This window comes from Ranitomeya imitator, chromosome 2 (genome assembly GCF_032444005.1).
Source record: "Ranitomeya imitator isolate aRanImi1 chromosome 2, aRanImi1.pri, whole genome shotgun sequence".
NCBI classification, from domain to species: Eukaryota; Metazoa; Chordata; class Amphibia; order Anura; family Dendrobatidae; genus Ranitomeya; species Ranitomeya imitator.
The window spans coordinates 133091493-133116039 of NC_091283.1; the positions used below are offsets into that span (position 1 = coordinate 133091493).

At 43.9% G+C, this 24547-nt stretch overlaps 1 protein-coding gene across 2 annotated transcripts in view; it reads right to left on the reverse strand.

The window, feature by feature from the left end:
- The window catches only part of LOC138662117 (formin-J-like), a 114570-nt gene that overhangs the window by 78002 nt on the left and 12021 nt on the right, over window positions 1-24547 (reverse strand). For both annotated transcript variants that reach the window (XM_069747265.1, XM_069747264.1), the window contains exons 3-5: window positions 21215-21276; window positions 14759-14861; window positions 14580-14665 (exon numbers count right to left, since the gene is read on the reverse strand). In XM_069747265.1, the coding sequence (XP_069603366.1) occupies window positions 14580-14665; window positions 14759-14861; window positions 21215-21276 (251 nt within the window). The remainder of the gene's footprint in view (window positions 1-14579; window positions 14666-14758; window positions 14862-21214; window positions 21277-24547) is intronic.

The window sequence follows — 24547 nt, forward strand, 5'->3', positions numbered from 1 at the left end:
ATACACTACTATGTGGGTTCTGCTATATACTACTGTGTGGGCAATGCTGTATACTACTGTTTGGGCTCTGCTATATACTACTATGTGGGCTGTGCTGTATACTACTATGTGGGCTGTGCTATATATACTGCTATGTGGGCTGTGCTGTATACTACTATGTGGGCTGTGCTATACAGTATTATGTGGGTTCTGCTGTATACTACTATGTGGGCAGTGCTGTATACTTCTGTGTGGGCAGTGCTGTATACTACTGTGTGGGCTGTGCTGTATACTACTGTGTGGGCTGTGCTGTATACTACTATGTGGGCAGTGCTGTATACTACTATGTGGGCTGTGCTATACACTACTATGTGGGCTCTGCTGTATACAACTATGTGGGCTGTGCTATACACTATTATGTGGGCTCTGCTGTATACTACTATGTGGGCAGTGCTGTATACTTCTGTGTGGGCAGTGCTGTATACTACTGTGTGGGCTGTGCTGTATACTACTGTGTGGGCTGTGCTGTATACAACTATGTGGGCAGTGCTGTATACTACTATGTGGGCTGTGCTATACACTACTATGTGGGCTCTGCTGTATACAACTATGTGGGCTGTGCTATACACTATTATGTGGGCTCTGCTGTATACTACTATGTGGGCAGTGCTGTATACTTCTGTGTGGGCAGTGCCGTATACTACTGTGTGGGCTGTGCTGTATACTACTGTGTGGGCTGTGCTGTATACTACTATGTGGGCAGTGCTGTATACTACTATGTGGGCAGTGCTGTATACTACTACGTGGGCTGTGCTATATACTATTATGTGGGCAGTGCTATACACTACTATGTGGGCTCTGCTGTATACTACTATGTGGGCTGTGCTATACACTACTATGTGGGCTCTGCTGTATTCTGCTATGTGGGCTCTGCTGCATACTACTATGTGGGCAGTACTGTATACTACTATGTGAGCTGTGCTGTATACTGCTGTGTTACCTGCTATGTGGGTTATGCTATATACTATGGGGGGTATATTAAATTCCACGGGGAGGGCGTGTTATATGCTATGTGGCTGTTATATACTATTGTGGGGGTATATTATATTCTATTGGTGAGTCTTTGTTATACTATGGGGGCTACATTATATAATGGGGAGGTGGGCTGTATTATATTCTATGGAGTGGCTGCATTATACTCTGGGTGGCTGCATTATATTCTGTAGGGTGGTGGGTGCATTATACTATATGTGGGCTGCATTATACTGTATCGAGGATTATGGGGAATACGTTATACTATATGAAGAACTATGGGGTGCATTATACTATGGGAAGTGAATTGTACTACATGGATGACTATGGCGGTGCATTTTACTATATGGAGCACTATGAGGAGTGTATTATGCTATATGGAGCACTGAGCAGTGTATTTTAATATATGGAGGACTATAGGGAGTGTATTATACTATATGGAGGACTGTGGTGCACATTATAATATATGGAGGACTAAGGGGTGTATTTTACTAAACAAGTAAAATGCTGCATATTCAGATTGTTTTTGCTGGAACAAAAATCCTTGTTTTCAGCAGCACATCACCGGTGTAAACTGTAGATGTGCTGCTGATAACATGATACTGTATGGTGATCTGTTAGTGATCTATTAGTAATCGTTCTGTCCCATCATTATTCCTCAGCTGGTGGAAAGAGGCCGGGAAACAAGCGGTGAACAACTTCAGTATTGTTGATCAAACTCATTTAGCGGCCTGAACTCGGCGCTTGTAAATACAACCGAAATGCTTTTGTGTGATGTGCAATATGTTAGCATTTGGGGCCCCATTTTAATCTTTGCCTAGGCATAGGGCCCCACTTTGCCTAAAACCGGCCCTGCCTACAAGTGTACAAAGATAATATATAGTCACCATGTGACAAGTGGGCCTGTATAACTTCAAATGGGCTGAATTTTAGTCCCAGTCCAGCCCTGTTCATGGCCTACATCTTTTTTTGTTTATGAACCTAAGTATATCAATAAAGTTTTGTCAAAGCCAAATACCAGGAAATATTAAAAACAAAGCAGCTTTATTTAAAGCACCAGATGGAGGCTCGATGCTATCGCATCGGGAGGGCAGTTCCCGGCGGCGTCGTGTTCGCGACGGTGTTCTGCTGGTGGTACCGTGCAAGAGGCTGCGTACAGTGTATACAGTGTGTGTGTGTGGTGCGTATGGCATATACAGAGTGTGTGTGTGTGTGGTGCGTACGGCATATACAGCGTGTGTGGTGTGTAAGGCGTATACAGTGTGTGTGTGGTGTATACGGCCTATACAGTGTGTGTGTGTGTGTGGTGCACACGGCGTATATAGTGTGTGTGTGTGGTGCGTACGGCGTATGCAGAGTGTGTGTGTGTGTGTGTGTGGTGCGTACGGCATATACAGTGTGTGTGGTGAGTACGGCCTATACAGTGTGTGTGTGTGGTGCGTATGGCGTATACAGTGTGTGTGTGTGTGGTGCATACGGCATATACAGTGTGTGTGGTGCGTATGGCCTATACAGTGTGTGTGTGTGTGTGTGTGTGTGTGTGTGGTGCGCATGGCGTATACAGTGTGTGTGTCTGTGGTGCGTACGGCGTATGCAGAGTGTGTGTGTGTGATGCGACGGTGTTCGGCTGGTGGTACCGCGCAAGAGGCTGGTACCAACAGCAGTTTCCATATTGAGACACCCATCACTTGGGTGTCCCAATATGGCGGTCGGTGAACTTACGCCACTTGGAATGCTGGGATCTGGACACATCTGGATGGAACAGGATGTGAAGACATTACAAGGTAAGTATATATTAAGATAACATATCAACGGGAGACAAAAACCGAAGCGTCAAAACCATGATAAAATCGTATGTTAAAAAAAAGCACACAAAAACCTAATTTAAACAATAGGTGCAGGAATCCTGCAGCGTCAGAAACTTAACTAAAGCTCATTGTGGGAACGTAGCCTAAGTTTCAGGTTTTTTTTCTGCATGTCTTCAGCAATCTAATATTAAGAAGCATCTGTGGACTTGTCCTCACTTTCAATCTGAACCTCCCAATGTTCTCAAGGCTCAGTGCCAAGGTTGGGTCATTGCTGTCCATCAATGTGTAGATCACCAGCTCATTGTCTCGCATGACTTCTCCTCCCTACATATCAACTTTAATTTCCCGTTTCTGCTCCTTTCCTGTGTTAATGGATTATACTCACACTTTTCACCCCTTGCTCTGCTTCACTTTATATAACAATACGTGATTGTTTGTTCAGTGCCTAAATTACCATTTTTATCATAATCCTGTTCTCACATTCATATGTTGATGAGACTTAGGGAATCTGTCAGTAAGTTCACCCCTCCTAAGCCGTGTATATGGGCACGCCGGTCATAGGAAACTGACTAAAATCATACCTTGATATCTGTGATCTGATGTCTTTTTCTAGACAAATCCGCATTTTTCTTATATGTAAATGAGCTGTTAGGATCTATGGGTCGGACACAGATCTCCCAGAGAATCTGCCTCCAGAGATTATAATACATGAAAGGCGGAGTTACCAATGTGAGACATATAGATCAGGAGTCATTACATGTCTCACACTGGTAACTACCCCTTTTATTTAAAACAAGCTCTGGAGGCAGATTCTCAGGGAGATCTTTGTCCCACCCATAGATCTTAACAGCTCATTTACATATTACGAAAAACATGGATTTCTCTGGAATAAGACATTGGATCACAGATATCAAGTTATCGTTTTATCTTCCTATGACCTACATGGCCATATAGACGGCTTTTGAGAGGTGATGATAGATTCCCTTTAAAATAGAGATAACAATGAATTGAAGGTAAAAATAGAAGTATTTGTTTTATATAAGATAATTGACCCTTTTAGGGTGCAGTCTATTATGGCTTTCAGGAAGCAGCGATTTCTTTTGGTTTTATTTGCCTGCATTCCAAGAACTATAACTTTTTTAATTTTTTTCTACCCATGTAATTCTATAAAGAGATGTATTTTTCAGGATGGGTTATATCTTTCTAATAGTACCATTTTTGGGTGCCTATATATTATTGATTAACTTACCGTACCTTCACCAATTCCACCACCGTGTCTACCATTCATGGCATACAATACCATTTTACAGTTATTCTTCTCATTACATAGTGACACGCTGCTATATCATTTCCCATCAAATGAAACCATATTAGGATACATCTCACTCATCCCATGGTCACATGAGTGAGTGGGAGGATGGGGGTTGGGATGAGTTATATGTACCCGGAAATGGTTTCATTTGATGAAAAGATGATAACATTTTTAACCCTTTCCAATTCCTTTTTTTTTCAAAACACGTTTCTTTTCGAGAATCTGAAGGGATGCGACCTGCGCTATATGCTGGCTACAGTCAGTACTAAACAGAAGAAATGCAACAAAAAACGGGTTGGATGTATTCCGTCATCGGAGCGGAACAGGAGAATCATAATGTCAGACATTGGATAAGAAAGAGTTAAGTGTTGAGAGTGAATTTATGAGGAAAGGAGAAGCAACTCAGAATGGTCACTGGTAAAACTCGGGGTAGAAAAATGGTCTGTTGTCTTGACACCTTCAAGTATGACATGGGAACGGATCAAGCAATTGAAAGGGACTTGTGAGTATTGTAAGGATTTCACTCACTCAGCTGCGACGGCTGACACTCAGGAGACGTGTTCCTTTAAAGTTCACTGGGTTTATTGCTTCATAAACCATGTTGCAAACAACAGAAAACAAATAGCCTTTGGTTCAGGTAAAGAAAAACAAGTGTCCAGTTCATTCGGCTCAGTCCTGAAGCCGTAACACACTCAGGAGGGTTTCACCTCCACACATATCTGCTGTGTAAAGGATTAGCCAGTCTTATAAAGAGCTAACCCCACCCAGTAACCCATCACATGATCAGCCATGTGGTCTGACATCACCACAGGTCCTGAAACACATATACAAGATTATGTGCAAGAAAGGAATACTCCGGGCTACATTACAGCAACCAGGCACTTATGTGGCACATACCTCCCATCGACTACAAACCCTTTAGCCATGCTACATACCTCCCCCCTCTGCCTAAAGCCGTGGGGCTTGGCACTTTCCCCCACTAAACAAGGGATTCTCGATAGGGCATCCGCATTACCGTGCAGCTTTCCGGCCCTATGTTCCACATGGAAACTGAAGTCCTGCAGGGCTAAGAACCAACGGGTGACTCTGGCATTTCTCCCTTTCGTTTCTCTCATCCACCTAAGCGGGGCATGGTCAGATACCAGTCTAAATTTACGTCCCAGCAGATAGTACCGCAATGTGTCCACTGCCCATTTTATGGCCAAGCACTCCTTCTCAACGACTGAGTAGTTCTTTTCAGATGAGGACAGCTTCCTACTCAGATAGAGAACAGGATGCTCCTCCCCATGTAGTTCTTGGGAAAGGACTGCTCCCACCCCAACATCTGAGGCATCTGTCTGAAGAATAAACTCTTTCTTGAAGTTTGGGGCCATCAGAACGGGTTGCTTACACAAAGCGTTTTTCATTTCTTGGAAGGCTGACTCTGTTTCTTCGGACCACTTAACCATTACTGATTTTGTCCCTTTTAGCAGGTCAGTCAGAGGCGCAGCCATCGTGGCGAAGTTTGGGATGAACCTCCTGTAATATCCCACGATTCCCAGGAAGGCTTTAACTTGTTTCTTGGAAACTGGTTTTGGCCATGTTTGGATTGCCTCCACTTTATTGATTTGGGGTTTTATTTCTCCATGACCCACTATGTATCCAAGGTACTTAGCTTCTTCTTTACCCAAGGCGCACTTCTTCGGGTTTATAGTAAATCCGGCCTCTCTTATAGCATCCAACACCGCTTGGACTTTCTCCAGATGGCTCTCCCAGTCCGGGCTAAAGATGACGATATCATCTAGGTACGCAGCAGCGTAGGCCTTATGGGGTGCAAGGACTCTATCCATAGCCCTCTGGAAGGTCGCCGGAGCTCCCTGTAGGCCAAACGGCATCCGGGCATATTGGAAGCATCCATCAGGTGTCGAAAAGGCCGTCTTCTCCTTGGCTTCCTGTGCCATGGGGATCTGCCAATACCCCTTTGTCAAATCCAAGGTGGATATATATCTGGCGTGCCCAAGCCTTTCGATGAGCTCATCAATACGGGGCATGGGATAAGCGTCGAACTTGGAGACTTCATTCAACTTCCGATAGTCGTTGCAAAACCTCCACTCTCCATCAGGTTTTGGGACCAGGACAATTGGGCTCGACCAACCGCTCTTGGATTCCTCAATGACCCCAAGCCTCAACATACGCTCCACTTCCTTGGAGATAACTTCTCGACGAGCCTCATGAATACGATAAGGTTTCACATTCACCCGCACATGTGGCTCTGTTAGGACCTCGTGCTCTATGACCTTCGTGTATCCTGGCAATTCTGAAAACAGGTCCCTGTTTTTCTGGAGTAACTCCCGGCACTGCTGTTTCTGGGTCTTTGATAGCGTCTCTGCTATAGTAACCGCTCCAACCTCACCTTCTGGGTTGCTTAACAATGACGGAGTTGCTGTCGGCTCTCTATCTTGCCATGGCTTGATGAGGTTGACATGGTAAACTTGGAATGGTTTCCGTCTTCCTGGTTGGTGAATTTTATAATTTACCTCCCCAAGTTTCTCGACAACCTCATATGGCCCTTGCCATTTGGCCAAGAACTTGCTTTCCACCGTTGGAACTAACACAAGAACTCGGTCTCCCGGATTGAACTGCCTCACTCTTGCAGACCGGTTGTAGACCCTGGCTTGAGCTTCTTGTGCTTGGAGAAGGTGTTCTTTCACGATAGGCATCACCTTTGCAATCCTCTGCTGCATCAGGGCCACATGCTCAATGACGCTTCTGTGGGGTGTGACTTCGGCCTCCCAGGTTTCCTTGGCTATATCCAGGAGTCCTCGTGGATGTCGGCCATATAGAAGCTCAAACGGTGAGAACCCTGTGGAGGCCTGTGGAACTTCACGAATGGAAAACATCAGATAGGGTAAGAGACAATCCCAGTCTCTACCGTCTTTCTCTATAGCTTTTCTCAGCATGCTCTTTAGTGTCTTGTTAAACCTCTCAACAAGGCCATCTGACTGGGGATGGTACACCGAGGTCCTCAACTGGGAAATCTTCAGGGCTTTGCATAACTCCCTCATCACCTTGCTCATGAAAGGTGTACCCTGGTCAGTCAGGATCTCCTTTGGCAGACCTGTCCGGGAAAAGACATGGACCAACTCGCGGGCTATGCTTTTTGAGGAAGAATTTCTCAAGGGAATTGCCTCAGGATAGCGTGTGGCATAGTCCAGGATGACTAATATATACTGATGGCCCCGAGCTGATTTAACTAAGGGACCGACCAAGTCCATGGCAATTCTCTCGAACGGTACCTCAATAATGGGCAGTGGCACAAGGGGGTTCCGGAAATGAGGAGTAGGAGCAGTTAGCTGATATGTAGGGCAGGACCTGCAATAGTTCACTATTTCCCGGTGACACCCAGGCCAATAGAACCTCTGCACAACCCGTTCCTGCGTTTTTTCCACCCCCAGGTGTCCACCCAAGATGTGTGAATGGGCCATGTCCAACACTTTCCGTCTATACGGACCCGGCACTATCAACTGCTCTACCAACTCCTCCCGTATTTTCGTGACACGGTACAACAACTCCCCCCTCAACAGAAAATGGGGAAATCTTGTGGCTGCCCCCGGCTCCTGTACCACCCCGTCAATAACTGTGACATTATTAAAGGCTTCCCTCAGAGTGGGGTCCCTATGTTGGGCAGTCCCAAAATTTTCACCGGTAACTTCTAACTCCAGAATGTCAGATGTAGGGGATACTTCCTCCTCATCCCCAACCAGAACACAAAAAGGAAAACTGTCTGCCTCTGGGTGTGGCGATACCCTTCCAGGGTTCACTGGTTCCCTGCCAGGCAGCTCAGAACCATTTCCCCACAAATCCCAAAACAAACAGAAATCCCGGCCAATAATTATAGGGTGCAACAAGTCCTGAACCACGCCGACTATGTGGGACTCAGTGCCACATGCCGTTTCAATGTCCACCCTGGCCATAGGGTAGTCCTTTGCATCACCATGTATGCACCGCACTCCGACCTTCTTTCCTGGGAGCAGGTGGAGAGGAAAAGTGGCCCTCACCAGGGTCACTAGGCTCCCCGAGTCTAATAGTGCCGTTACTGCTCGACCGTTCACCTTTACGGGACACGCTTGAGGTCCCTCGTTGGATGGAGAGTTCACACTACAGGCTGGATACGCATAGTATGAACAACGGCGTCCCATGCTGCACTCCATCTGCTCAGTGGTTTGGGAACAACGGGCAGCTATATGTCCTGGCTTGTGGCACCTCCAACAAATAATATCACCCGTGGGGACCTTGGGCACCACCTCCCCCGCCCTTTGTGACCTTGGACGCACCACCCCTTTTTGGGACTCAGCTGCCTTCTGGGACCCCCAGTACGGCATGGGCTGCCTCCCGAAGGAGCCTTCCAACCCTTGGTATCTCTCAACCAGTCCGATCAGCTCGTCGGCATTCTGGGGATCACCCTGGGCAACCCAAGACTGTATAGGCCTCGGGAGGGAATGGACAAACCGATCCATCATCACCCGTTCTACCATCTGTGCAGGCGCAGAGGATTCTGGCTGCAGCCATTTCTGGACCAGGTGCAACAGATCAAACATTTGGGAACGAGGTGGTTTGTCCCGGTGATAGCCCCAGGAGTGAACTCGCTGTGCCCTGACAGTCAGTGTCACCCCCAAACGTGCGAGAATCTCGGCTTTCAATTTGTGATACTCTTTGGCATCCTGCAAGGTCAAATCATAGTACGCCTTCTGGGGTTCTCCCGTCAGGTATGGCGCAAGTACCTCTGCCCACTGCTCTGGCGGAAGTTTTTCCCTCTCAGCGACCCTCTCAAACACCGTCAGGAAGGCCTCAACATCATCCCCGGGAGTCATTTTCTGCAATGCGCGTCTTACCGTCTTCCGGACGTGGGTGTCATCAGCCAAACCTGGGGTTGGGGCGCTCGCCTTGCCCTGGATGGCGGTTGCCAAAAGCTGCATCTGCTGCTGATGCTCCTGCTGGCTCTGCTGCATCTGCTGCCGTTGCTCCTGCTGGTTTTGCTGCATCTGCTGCCGTTGCTCCTGCTGGCTCTGTTGTATCTGCTGCATCAACAGCCTGTTCGTCTCTTGCTGCCTTTGCTCCTGCTGGCTCTGCCTTTTCTCCTGCTGTGACTGCATCTGGACCAAGTGTTTCAGCAGGTCCTCCATTTTCTCCGGCAATGCTTGCTGGCTTGCAACAGCCTTGACCCAGGACATTCAAAAATAAACTCACGTCTCCGCTGGGAACGCTGCTCGCACGTCTACCACCAATTGTAAGGATTTCACTCACTCAGCTGCGACGGCTGACACTCAGGAGACGTGTTCCTTTAAAGTTCACTGGGTTTATTGCTTCATAAACCATGTTGCAAACAACAGAAAACAAATAGCCTTTGGTTCAGGTAAAGAAAAACAAGTGTCCAGTTCATCCGGCTCAGTCCTGAAGCCGTAACACACTCAGGAGGGTTTCACCTCCACACATATCTGCTGTGTAAAGGATTAGCCAGTCTTATAAAGAGCTAACCCCACCCAGTAACCCATCACATGATCAGCCATGTGGTCTGACATCACCACAGGTCCTGAAACACATATACAAGATTATGTGCAAGAAAGGAATACTCCGGGCTACATTACAGCAACCAGGCACTTATGTGGCACATACCTCCCATCGACTACAAACCCTTTAGCCATGCTACAGTATGTAATGACTGATCAAACCACGAACTGGCGCTCAGAACATGACGGCGTGGCTAACCATTTATATACACCTTCCAACCTGCTTGTTTTCCTGCCCTCTCTGCCCTTCTCTGGCTCTATTATTATTATTTATTTATATAGCACCATTATGTAGCCAGATCTGTCAATCAAAGAGGGGGGTGGAGATAGATGGAAAACAAGCAGGTGGGAAGGTGTATTTAAATGATTGGACTGCCATGAAGCGCTGAGTGGCAGGACTTAGTTTGAACAGTCATTCTGTGCGGACGGAGTCCCTGTAAAGAAGCCGTCGGGAATGTAAGCATGGTGAAAACTGGTCTACAGAGTAACCAAGGGTCAGACATGACTGAATAAATAGAATCAGATTAATTCTTTGAAGATTTATTTAACCCCTTTCTGACATGTGCCATAATAGTATGCACATGTTGGATTCCCCCTGATCTATACAGCTGACATGTGCCCGCAACAGCCACGGGTGGAATCGCGATCCACCTGTGGCTGTTAACTTGTTAAATGCCGCTGTCAATCTCTGACAGCGGCATTTAACTTGCGCGTCACTAATCCCACCCATCGGTGACCCCGTCACATGATCGCGGGTCACCGATGGGTCGGCATGACATCCAGAGGTCTGCAGCAGACCTCTATGGTTGTCATTGCCAGATTGCTATGAGCGCTGCCCCGTGGTCGGCGCTCATAGTAAGTCAGTATTTCTGCTACACACAGGGGACCTGATCATCTCCTGTGTGTAGCAGAGGCGATCAAAGTACTGCAGCTTCTAGCCTCCCATGGAGACTATTGAAGCATGCAAAGAGTATAAAAAAATGTTTTTAAAAATTAAAAAAAATATATAAAAGTTCAAATAACCCCCCTTTCGCCCCATTCAAAATAAAACAATAAAAAAATCAAATATACACATATTTGGTATCAATGCATTCAGAATGGCCCAATCTATCAATACATATAAAAAAAAATACTCTGAGGGCCACTGAGGACTCTAAATTCTAAATATTTTTCTACAAATAAAAAAAGAATTAACCCGATTGCTAAGCACCAAAAAGAAAAAAAATTAAAAACTCCAGAATTATGTTTTTTTGGTCGCCGCTACACTGCAATAAAATGCAATAACGGACGATCAAAACCTTGTATCTACACCAAAATTGTATCAATAAAAACATCAGCTCGGCACACAAAAAATAAGCCCTTCCCCAGCCCCACATCACAAAAAATGGAGCCGCTACACGTCTCGGAAAATGGCACCATTTTTTAAAACAAATTTAGGATTTTTTTCATCACTTAAATAAAATGAGAACCTAGACATGTTTTGTGTCTATGAACTCGTAATGACCTGGAGCTTCATAATGGCTGGTCAGTTTTAGCATTTAGTGAACAAGGTAAAAAACAAAAATCAACTGTGGAATTGCACCTTTTTTTGCAATTTCACCGCCCCTTTTCCCAGTTTCCAGTGCGCGATATGTTAAAATCAATGGAGTCCTTTAAAAGTACAACTTGTCCTGCAAAAAACAAGCCCTCACATGGCCATATTGATTGAAAAATAAAAAGTTATGGCTCTGGGAAGAAGGGGAGCAAAAAATGAAAACGCAAAATAAAAAAATGGCCCAGGGCTTAAGGGGTTAAATGTATTTTTTTAGTTTTTTTAATGATTTATTTGAATAAATCTCTGAAAAGAGCTGTGGAATTAATGGCACTGTATACAGTGCAGACCAAAAGTTTGGACACACCTCATTTAAAGATTTTTCTGTATTTTCATGACTATGAAAATTGTACATTCACACTGAAGGCAAAACTATAAATTAACACATGTGGAATTATATACTTAACAAAAAAGTGTGAAACAACTAAAATAATGTCTTATATTCTAGGTTCTTCAAAGTAGCCACCTTTTGCTTTGATGACTGTTTTGCACACTCTTGGCATTCTCTTGATGAGCTTCAAGAGGTAGTCACCGGGAATGGCTTTCACTTCACAGGTGTGCCCTGTCAGGTTTAATAAGTGGGATTTCTTGCCTTATAAATGGGGTTGGGACCATCAGTTGTGTTGTGCAGAAGTCTGGTGAATACTCAGCTGATAGTCCTTCTGAATAGACTGTTAGGATTTGTATTATGGCAAGAAAAAAGCAGCTAAGTAAAGAAAAAACGAGTGGACATCATTACTTTAAGAAATGAAGGTCAATCAGTCCGAAAAATTGGGAAAACTTTGAAAGTGTTTCCAAGTGCAGTGGCAAAAACCATCAAGCGCTACAAAGAAACTGGCTCACGTGAGGACCGCCCCAGGAAAGGAAGACCAAGAGTCACCTCTGCTTCTGAGGATAAGTTTATCTGAGTCACCAGCCTCAGAAATCACAGGTTAACAGCAGCTCAGATTAGAGATCAGGTCAATGCCACACAGAGTTCTAGCAGCAGACACATCTCTACAACAACTGTTAAAGGTACCTTCACACTAAACGATATCGCTAGCGATCCGTGACGTTGCAGCGTCCTGGCTAGCGATATTGTTCAGTTTGACACGCAACAGCGATCAGAATCTGCTGTGATGTCGTTGGTCGGGGCTAGAAGGCCAGAACTTTATTTGGTCGCTGGCTCTCCCGCTGACATCGCTGAATCGGCGTGTGTGACGCCGATTCAGCGATGTCTTCGCTGGTAACCAGGGTAAACATCGGGTTACTAAGCGCAGGGCCGCACTTAGTAACCCAATGTTTACCCTGGTTACCATCCTAAAAGTTAAAAAAACAAACACTTCATACTTACCTTCCGCTGTCTGTCCCCGACGCTGTGCTTTCCTGCACTAACTGTGAGCACAGCGGCCGGAAAGCAGAGCGGTGACGTCACCACTCTGCTTTCCGGCCGCTGTGTTCACAGCCAGTACAGAGAAGCAGAGCGCCGGGGACAGACAGCGGAAGGTAAGTATGAAGCGTTTGTTTTTTTTACTTTTAGGATGGTAACCAGGGTAAACATCGGGTTACTAAGCGCGGCCCTGCGCTTAGTAACCCGATGTTTACCCTGGTTACCGGCATCGTCGGTCGCTAGAGAGCGGTCTGTGTGACAGCTCTCCAGCGACCAAACAGCGACGCTGCAGCGATCCGGATCGTTGTCTGGATCGCTGCAGCGTCGTTTAGTGTGAAGGTACCTTAAGAGGAGACTTTGTGCAGCAGGCCTTCTTGGTAAAATAGCTGCTAGGAAACCACTGCTAAGGACAGGCAACAAGCAGAAGAGACTTGTTTGGGCTAAAGAACACAAGGAATGGACATTAGACCAGTGGAAATCTGTGCTTTGGTCTGATGAGTCCAAATTTGAGATCTTTGGTTCCAACCACCGTGTCTTTGTGCGACGCAGAAAAGGTGAACGGATGGACTCTACATGTCTAGTTCCCACCGTGAAGCATGGAGGAGGTGTGATGGTGTGGGGGTGCTTTGCTGGTGACACTGTTGGAGATTTATTCAAAATTGAAAGCATACTGAACCAGCATGGCTACCTCAGCATCTTTGCAGCGGCATGCTATCCTATCCAGTTTGCGTTTACTTGGACCATCATTTATTTTTCAACATGACAATGACCCCAAACACACCTCCAGGCTGTGTAAGGGCTTTTTGACCAAGAAGGAGAGTGATGGGGTGCTACACCAGATGATCTGGCCTCCACAGTCACCAGACCTGAACCCAATCGAGATGGTTTGGGGTGAACTGGACCGCAGAGTGAAGGCAAAAGGGCCAACAAGTGCTAAGCATCTCTGGGAACTCCTTCAAGATTGTTGGAAGACCATTCCCGGTGACTACCTCTTGAAGCCCATCAAGAGAATGCCAAGAGTGTGCACAGCAGTCATCAAAGCAAAAGGTGGCTACTTTGAAGAACCTAGAATATAAGATATAATTTCAGTTGTTTCACACTTTTTTGTTAAGTATAAAATTCCACATGTGTTAATTCATAGTTTTGATGCCTTCAGAGTGAATGTACAATTTTCATAGTCATGAAAATACAGAAAAATCTTTAAATGAGAAGGTGTGTCCAAACTTTTGGTCTGTACTGTAAGTGAGTAAAATAAATAAATAAACTGATCACTAACAATAGACTGCAATATTTCTGTATGGTAGTTTTTTATTGACTGTCAGTGTTTTACAGACAGGGAAACAGGCCAATACACATAGTAAACACATTGGCCCTTTGCTATGCCCTTGGGGGCCATAATGCTTTTGATGTAGCTGGACCTATAGACCGCAGCATTCAAGATGTTAAACAGCCGGGATATGAGTTATCTCTACGTTATCTCTGATCCTGGCCATCTCTGCTGGATGTCGGCCTACTAATTACAGATAGCAACCTCTGGTGAGATACATATAAGTTCTATCCATGTCATCTATATAGTCCTAGTGCTGTAGACGGACATCCGCAATGTAACATCAGACAAACATTTTGTCAGTGATGACCATGGCTGTGTCTTCACTCAGAAGTGTTATTTGACCAGAAAAGAACGCGGTCTGATTGTTAAGGGAGATGTTTGATGCCAAAAGCTACTTAGCAGGAAAGGGTTTGGTTGGCCAACTGACAGGACCGCTGCGCCTTCCGGACACATTTCCCACCATTCCTTTAGTACGAGCTCATCTCATTTTATCGTCAAGGTCTCATTCAAGACACTGCAAATATTCTGTCATCTCCATTGCAAATACCACACACTCCATCAATAAGCACAGTAATGTTTAGGAAAATCTTGCATGAGGGTGACAAAACCTACCATGGAAGATCCAAGAGCAGCAACATGAACAGATCTGCTTCACTCAAATGCCCTCTGTCCCCCTGGAAGGATTTCAGACGTTGTATCTTATGTAAAGACAAAAATTAATAAATATATGGGACCAGAATCCGCCACCTACTAGACCACAGTACGGACATACGGACAGAAGCCTTCCTTACCTCTTCCCTGTCTGGCAGTTGCTTCAGAAGCTCATTCAACTTTTCTGAGCTGTATATTTCTCCTCTCCCCAGCTTTATATCTTCTACTATCTCTGCTGCTGATCTACGAGGGAAGTATGTGTAATTATCACCAGCATTGCATTTTACAGTTATGTTCATATGGCTCTGATATGGATTTCTCATCTGCAGTATATCAATTTATGGAGCAAAATATAAAAAATCCTCAGCAGAAATGTCCTATGTGAAAGGTTAAACTTCATGGACCTAGGCCTTGGTGGACCTAAGCCTTGATGGACCTAGAGGCCTTCATGGACCTAAGCCTTGATGGACCTAGAGGCCTTCATGGACCTAGGCCTTGGTGGACCTAAGCCTTGATGGACCTAGAGGCCTTCATGGACCTAGGCCTTGGTGGACCTAAGCCTTGATGGACCTAGAGGCCTTCATGGACCTAGGCATTGATGGACCTAAGCCTTGATGGACCTAGGCCTTGATGGACCTAGGTCTTTTTTCAACCTATGTAACTATGAGGTGCCCGACTGGTGGAGCAAAAATTGGAACCTAAAGTGATTCTGCGCCCAGGGTCTAAAAATTTACCATATATTTTTCATGTATCATATATTTTTCTTTACATTTACCACTGTCATTGTAGCTGTCATCTTAAAATCAAGAGGAAAGGAACGTTGATCTGAGCAGATGAGGCAGACAAATAGGCACCAGGCCTAAACATTTTTTATGAGTTTTGGTGTCTACATTTTGTTTGAATCAGCTCCCCTGAAGTGGGTTGAACTGGGGAGGAGCTGGGGCTGGACAGGGTGAGAACACACACTCATCAAATTCATTAAATGTTCCAGCATTTTCTTGGCAAGCAATGCTATTCCACTCACGGACTGGAGTAGCATTTCTGGCACAACGTACTGAGGCGTACACCACATAGAAGAGGAGCTGAATTCATTAAGTATCATGCACCTCTTAATGAATTTGGTGCCATGTATTCTGTGAAGATCGGTGTCCCTAGAGCTTGCTGTACTCCAGTCTTGATGAATCGGCACCTATGGGCTCACGCTATGCCAGTTTTGACAGACTAAACAGCACCAAATTTATTAAGAGGCGCACGCTACTTTCTAAATTAAGTGCCTCTTCTAAATGGCACATACCTCCGTGTGCTGTACCAAAAATGCTACTCCAGTCAGGGACTGGAGTAACATTTGTGGAATAGAAAACGACAGTAAATTTCATGAATAACCTGGGGGCAAAGCTGTGCCCCATCCATCCCACCTTAGCTCCTAATTTCTCGTTACACAAACATTTTACAACTTTTCAAAGCCTTATGTGGAATGAAAGACTTGATGAATCTACCCAATAGTTACTTTTTAGTCCCAGGCTAGATAATATCTCTGGAATCCATGGCTGCTTTTTTACTTTTCTAGCTAAAGGTTAGTGGTGACGGGGAGCTCTCGCACACGAGGCAGGAGTTTCCTGGTCATCAATCGGCCATTTTTCAGAATGCATTTATTATATTATGGCACTCCATATACCGGTGCCGGAGGTGATATCCATGAATAAGTGTATACAGATGGTGTTGCCAGTGTGGAACTAATGTACAGCGCAATGATTTCTTCCTTCTACTGCTGAGGTCAGTGTCTTCTCCACTTTCACTGTAAGTTGAAAAGCTCTGGGTTGACCATTCAGAAGAGTATTTTAACATTTAGACACAAGCATGAAAAAGATGACAATTACTCTGTAGAAAAACTCCTGTAAAATTATATTTACACCCAAAATTATTTCAAAATGTTGCTGACCCATACGACAACCTTATTTCTGAATGTGAACTAGGGAAAGTTTAACATAAAAAACTTACTGCAAAACTTAGAGGGGTTATCCAGTTTTAAAAGATAAATATTTTGTAATCCTACATTATGATATAATCAATTTTTCAATCGTTTTTCCAAGATACAGTGGGGCAAAAAAGTATTTAGTCAGTCAGCAATAGTGCAAGTTCCACCACTTAAAAAGATGAGAGGCGTCTGTAATTTACATCATAGGTAGACCTCAACTATGGGAGACAAACTGAGAAAAAAAAATCCAGAAAATCACATTGTCTGTTTTTTTTAACATTTTATTTGCATATTATGGTGGAAAATAAGTATTTGGTCAGAAACAAAATTTCATCTCAATACTTTGTAATATATCCTTTGTTGGCAATGACAGAGGTCAAACGTTTTCTGTAAGTCTTCACAAGGTTGCCACACACTGTTGTTGGTATGTTGGCCCATTCCTCCATGCAGATCTCCTCTAGAGCAGTGATGTTTTTGGCTTTTCACTTGGCAACACGGACTTTCAACTCCCTCCAAAGGTTTTCTATAGGGTTGAGATCTGGAGACTGGCTAGGCCACTCCAGGACCTTGAAATGCTTCTTACGAAGCCACTCCTTCGTTGCCCTGGCGGTGTGCTTTGGATCATTGTCATGTTGAAAGACCCAGCCACATTTCATCTTCAATGCCCTTGCTGATGGAAGGAGGTTTGCACTCAAAATCTCACGATACATGGCCCCATTCATTCTTTCATGTACCCGGATCAGTCGTCCTGGCCCCTTTGCAGAGAAACAGCCCCAAAACATGATGTTTTCACCACCATGCTTTACAGTAGGTATGGTGTTTGATGGATGCAACTCAGTATTCTTTTTCCTCCAAACACGACAAGTTGTGTTTCTACCAAACAGTTCCAGTTTGGTTTCATCAGACCATAGGACATTCTCCCAAAACTCCTCTGGATCATCCAAATGCTCTCTAGCAAACTTCAGACGGGCCCGGACATGTACTGGCTTAAGCAGTGGGACACGTCTGGCACTGCAGGATCTGAGTCCATGGTGGCGTAGTGTGTTACTTATGGTAGGCCTTGTTACATTGGTCCCAGCTCTCTGCAGTTCATTCACTAGGTCCCCCCGCGTGGTTCTGGGATTTTTGCTCACCGTTCTTGTGATCATTCTGAGCCCACGGGGTGGGATTTTGCGTGGAGCCCCAGATCGAGGGAGATTATCAGTGGTCTTGTATGTCTTCCATTTTCTAATTATTGCTCCCACTGTTGATTTCTTCACTCCAAGCTGGTTGGCTATTGCAGATTCAGTCTTCCCAGCCTGGTGCAGGGCTACAATTTTGTTTCTGGTGTCCTTTGACAGCTCTTTGGTCTTCACCATAGTGGAGTTTGGAGTCAGACTGTTTGAGGGTGTGCACAGGTGTCTTTTTATACTGATAACAAGTTTAAACAGGTGCCATTACTACAGGTAATGAGTGGAGGAAAGAGGAGACTCTTAAAGAAGAAGTTACAGGTCTGTGAGAGCCAGAAATCTTGATTGTTTGTTTCTGACCAAATACTTATTTTCCACCATAAAATGCAAAAAAAAATGATAAAAAAACAGACAATGTGATTTTCTGGATTTTTTTTTCTCAGTTTGTCTCCCATAGTTGAGGTCTACCTATGATGTAAATTACAGACGCCTCTCATCTTTTTAAGTGGTGGAACTTGCACTATTGCTGACTGACTAAATACTTTTTTGCCCCACTGTATCTGCTTGCTGCAGTTCAAAAGAAACCTTAAAGTGAATCTGTCACTAGACTCCAAAATACAGATAGCATTATGAAACAAATCTCTTGCATCTGAAGAGGCTGGTGTGCTTACTTTGAAAATCAATATGAGAATGGTTATGAGTGTATATAATATTTACATATCAAAATTACCATTTTATAAGTCCAGCTAAGGAACAAAGCAGTTCATAAGTCCATGTTTTCAATTTGGGCCCACTAAGCCTGAATAGCAGCTTGTACAGAGCAGTGTGATTTCTCAGCGTCAGCCGCAGGGAGGAGGACCACTGAGGATCTGTCATCAGGTGAGTGGAGGTTGAGATTGAACTGTGTGGAACATGAGTTGTAGTCTGCTGCAGTGCTGAACTAGTCTGGTCTCCGGCTATAGTACCCATCTGCACGTTAAAGAATATTTTCTTGGAAATGTCGGCACGTTTTAGTGAATAACCGCACCACGTGTTCTAACTTCCGACTGCTGCTCTGCCGCACCCTGTCTTTAGGAATGCTCTGCCACTTGAAGCAAAGTATTCAACTTGCCTCATAATAGCAGCGTCAGTGGTCAATAATATGCCTGGCGACAATTGTGCATCCAGCCTCGTATTCCTGCAACCCACGGTATGGACAACATGACAGCTTCCCTCTATACTTTTTTCCTTCATCCTCCTGTGAGATCTCTTCCATGATGTTGATTGTGCACAGCAACATTTCCCCAGCTCTCCACACACATCTACATCGATGTGATGCTGTGGCGTCCCATGGTATCATCAGTTTCCCATGTGAAAACTGGTATCAGGACTTCTTGCTCAAGGACCCAGGACCGATGAGTAGGTAGGAGAGAAAATTAAATCATAGCACATAATTTACAGCCAAGCTGCATTTCCAAAAATGAAAATTACCTTCAGCAACCTGATTTCAAAACACTGAGAGCTAACAGAGGCCTCCAGAGTTCCCGGGAAGCCGCAGTGCTTACAAGATCGACTGAAAAGAGCTTTAAACATTCAAAAAGAAAAATGTACTTATCAAGAGATTAAATAGGACTTTAATTAATAGTAAATTTTAGAAGCACTTTTTAACAATTCCCTTTAAAGGGAATCTGTCACCAGGTTTCTGCTATATAAACTTAGAACACCATGATATAAGAGCAGAACGCCTGATTACACTGATATGTCACTTACTAGGATATATTTCGCAGCTTCAAAGCAATCAGATTATCACTACAGTACAAGCTGCCTCGTGCCTCCTAGTCCAACCAGGCCCCAGCACTGATTAACAGCCCCCTGTCACTGTACAATGCACAGAAAGATGTTGTTTGGGGTTATACACAGCTCAACAACTGAGCTCTGCTAGATCTGCAAAGCTTTATTCTATCATAACAGCTGCACACAATATCCAAAGTGATACATCGCTGGAATCAGGGTATCCGTCCCTACCTCCTGCTACTATCAGATTACATAGAAAAAACCTGCTGACAGATTTCATCCAAGCAGCTCATTTTAAAATAGTGCAAAACAGATATAAAAGTAGATTACAAAGACATTTATTTTACAATACATCCTGTGTCACTTTAGCACTTTTCACTTATTATGAAATCCCTTTTAATTTCACTTTGTTTATGTCCTAACCAAGTGGCGATCAAGTTGGTATAACTATCAAGGCTCTGTCATGCAATGACACATAAATCTATATGATCAACATATGGCCAGGTAAAGTTTCATCCTTTCAAAAAAAAAAAAAGCAATAATGGTTCCTATTAAATGACTGCAAGCAGAGATCTTGAAGGCCATGAGGAATTGATACATAAAGCATTAAAATGGCATAACATTTCATTATATTGTGATTTTCAGGATTTTTTGTGCTTAAAATAGAATACCCCCTGTGAATATATAAATGTTTCTGGTCTCATAAAGAGAGCTATGTAATAAAATAATGATCTTTGCTTAAAATAACTATTAACGATGTTCCTAGCCATGTGGGAAGGGGGTGTACCGGTGCCAACATTGCTGCTGCATGACATCACAGAAGAGGCATCAGACAGCGGACCCTGCGTTACTGCTCATCCTTATGGACGCGGGCAAGAGCTCCAGAGGTTACTTGGTTGTGATTTTCAAATATTTTTACAGTGACAGTGTCAGCAAGAAGCAGAACTCTGTGGTCTGACCATAAACCTCATATATCTGAATCTGCACATCTTCTTTACCCCGATTACATGTCTGATGTTGAGTTATGCCCAAAAAGTAGCGGAAAGTTAAAGGGAATCTGTCACCAATCTGAGAGAAGCATGTTGTAGAGACAGAGACCCTGATTCCAGTGATGTATCACTTACTGGGCTGCTTGCTGTAGTTTTGATACAATCACAGTTTTATCTGCTGCAGATCTACCAGCTCTCTGAATGTTGAGCTGTGTATAAAAAATTCAGTGTAAATGTGTATTGGCAGAAAGCTGCCAATCAGTGTTGTGGGTGGGGTTATACAGAGCTCATGAATATGGAGGACTACCTGGCAGCAGGTTATCTAGTCCTTTAGTGATAATCTCCTGCTGATAAAATAGGGATTTTATCAAAACTACACTAACCAGCCCAGTAAGTGACACATTGCTGGAATCAGGGTCTATGTGTCTATGCTCTCAGATTAGGTGGCAGAAACCTGGTGTCAGATTTCCTTTAAAGGAGTAGAGCAGTTTAATGATTTGTGATATTGTGATTGAATAGAGATACTTTTCTTCTTTGATCACAGACTGAAATTTGCTCTGATCTGTTGCTCTGATGGTTTGCTACAATGTATTGTCCTGACTCTAAGTTGCAAAAATGCAGGAAATCATCCACCATGGTTCAAATGAAGATATGACGTGATTTATGCCGTTTGGAACTCCTCGTTGTTACCTTTTGAACTGCTTCAGGAAGATGCCAATATTCATGCTTCTCCTGGAATCAAGCAAAAAGACCTGCAAAGCAAATGATCAAACATGAAAGAGATGTCACACCTGCACAACCTGTCTTCCCGTCATCCCCGCATGTCATGTACCAGCCTGCCTGCAGCATCTTCATGTACCAGCCTGTTCTCTAAGAACTCCCATTTCATAACATCTTTCCTGCCAAGAACAACACTTTGCCGCACAGCACCGTAAACCCCGGCTTCCTACAGGAGCATCAAAACGTTTCCTATCAAAAGAGGAGTCAGAGCGCTGTCCTGAACAATGGGCAGAATCGGGCCCTCGCTCCATCTCTCCCTGAGATAACACGCCACCCGCACCTTTCACACGGGAGCCCTAGCACAGTCATGTTTGGTCACGTGTCGAGATAACTGGTGGCTAGACTTTTACATTAAACAAATGCAAAACATTTCCTTTCCCCTAAAATAAAAGAAGAGTTTTATAAAGTTAGGAAAGTATGGTGGATTTCTTAAAGAAACAGTGCCATGGTGATTGGGCTGGGCCACAATACCAGACACAGTCTACGGACAAGCATGACACTAATTTCAGAATAAAACAATTATGTTTAATTTTTTTTAACTTTGTTTAGAAATTTATGTCATGTCTGTTTTGGGTAAATATTAGTGACACCTGTGTTATGATCTGGTGGCCTTGAAGCAGCATGAGACGTACTCTGGAGAAGGTGGCACCTGTACTGACCGCAAACCCTGAACTTAGCAGCGCAACTAGAAGTAGCCGTGGGGGGTACCTAACGCTCCCTAGACACCTCGACACAGCCTAAGAATTAACTACCCCTAAAGACAGAAACAGGAAACCTATCTTGCCTCAGAGAAAATCCCAAAGGATAGATAGCCCCCCACAAATATTGACTGTGAGAGGAGAGGAAATAACATACGCAGACATGAAATCAGGATTTAGCATAGGAGGCCATACTAGCTAAAAAGAAAGAATAGAACAGAGTACTATGCGGTCAGTATTAAAACACTAGAAAATATCCACCGCAGAAAATACAAAACACCACATCTGACTAAAGACATGGAGGGTATATCTGCATCTCCAGAGACACAGCTAGGCTGCAAAAAATCCTTCACAACAAAGCTGGACAAGACAAAACATGAAAAATGCACAGAACTATAAGGTCCACAGCAGGTGGACAGCAAAAACAAAGCCAGGACTTATCTTTGAAGAAAAGCACAGCGAACAGGAGGGATATGAATCCTCCAAAAACAATGGACAACTGGCACTGACTAAAGGATAAAGCAAGGCTATATAGCCCAGCCCAAATTGCAAAAAATAGATACACCTGATAAATGCTGCGATCCAACTACCGCAGCACTACCACTCATAACCACCGGAGGGAGCACAAGAGCAGAATTCACAGCACACCTGCTAAGGCTGCATCATGCACATGGGACTGCCAATTGATCAAGAAGGTGGTTGGACCAAATCTGAGACTATCTAAGAAAATGTAAGACAGAAGGGAGCTTGAAAAAGGAATTTCAATTCTAAGGATAAGTCTGATCATTCTTTTTGCATTTATTGGCTTAAAGAGGACCTTTCACCCAATTTTTCATGCTGAGCTGGACAAACCAAGTGCCGTAATAGTGGCTGCAGAGCAGAATTAAATTTTTTCTATTTTATAATTTATTCTCTATTTGGTATCTAATGGGTTAATTTTATTTAAGTCCAAGTGAGTTTTATCAGATAGTTGTCAGTGGGGGAGTGTATTTTTTCCCCTGTATGATGCCGACCAATCATAAGTTTGCAGAAACACGCTAGAGAAAGAGCACGCCCTGCACTATACCTTAAAGCAGGCTTCTCAGTGCACAAGAAGTAATGATACAGCCCTGATCGCCTCATCTAACTGCTTGCATGACTAGAAAGCACCGATGACTAACACCTTTCAGATAAGGTTCATGTGGGGGAGGGGCAGTGCAGCAGAGTTTAGCTGTGTCACAGCGTGTTCTTCTTACCTTTGAGTCTTGCTGCCTATTTATGATTTGGTGACTCATACAGGGGGCAAGTACATGCTCTCAGTGAAAACTATCTGATAACACCCACTTGGACTTAAAGGAAATCTGTCAGTTGGATCACCCCTCCTAAGCCATCTATATGAGCATGTAGGTCATAGGAAGCTGGATAAAAGGATACCTTGATTCATAGGAAGCTGGATAAAAGGATACCTTGATTTCTACTATCTGATGTCTTATTCCAGAGAAATCCATGTTTTTCTTATACAGTCAGAGGAGAAGAGAACTGTCTGAGGACTTGAGAACCAAAATTGTTGAACAATATCAACAATCTCACGGATACAAGTCCATCTCCAGAGTTCTTGAGGTTCCTTTCTCCATTGTGCGCAACATAATTAAGAAGTTTATAACCCATGGTACTGTACTTAATCTCCCTGGGTGTGGACGGCATAGAAAAAGTGAAGAAAGGTTGCAAAGCAAAATAGTCCATATGGTGGATAAAAAGCCCCAATAAAGTTCCAAAGAAATTCAAGCTGTCCTGCAGGCTCGGAGTGCATCAGTGTCAGCGCAAACTATGCATTAACATTTGAATAAGATAAAACGCTATGGTAGGAAATGCAGGAGGACCCCACTGCTGACACAGACATAAAAAGCTATACTGCAGTTTGCCAAAATGTACGTGAGTAAGCCCAAATCCTTCTGGGAAAGCGTTTTATGGACAGATGAGACCAAGATAGAGCTTTTTGGTAAAGCACATCATTCTACTGTTTTCCAAAAACGGAATGATGCCAACAAGGAAAAGAACACAGTACATACAGTCAAATATGGTGGAGTTTAAAGATGTTTTGGAGTTATTCTGCTGCATCTGGCACTGGGTGCTTTAATTGTGTGCAAGTCATCATGATATCTGAAGATTACCAAAGGATATTGGGTTTCAATGTAGTGTCCAGTGTCAGAAAGGGGGATTTGTATCCTAGGTCATGAGTCTTCCAGCAGGAAAATGATCTCAAATATACTTCAAGACGCACCCAGAATTAAATGAAAACAAAGTGCTGAAAAGAGAGAGAGAGAGTAGCCAGCAATGAGTCTGGATCTAAATCCCATTGACACCTGTGGAGAGATCTTAAAATTTTTGTTGGGAGAAGACACCTTCAAATATGAGAGACCTGGAGCAGTTTGCAAAAGTAGAGTGGCCCAAAATTCCAGTTGAGAGGTGTAAGAAGCTTGTTGATGGTTATATGAAGTGCTTGATTGCAGTTATTTATTCCAAAGGGTGTGCAACCAAATATTAAATTGAATGTTCTGAACATTTG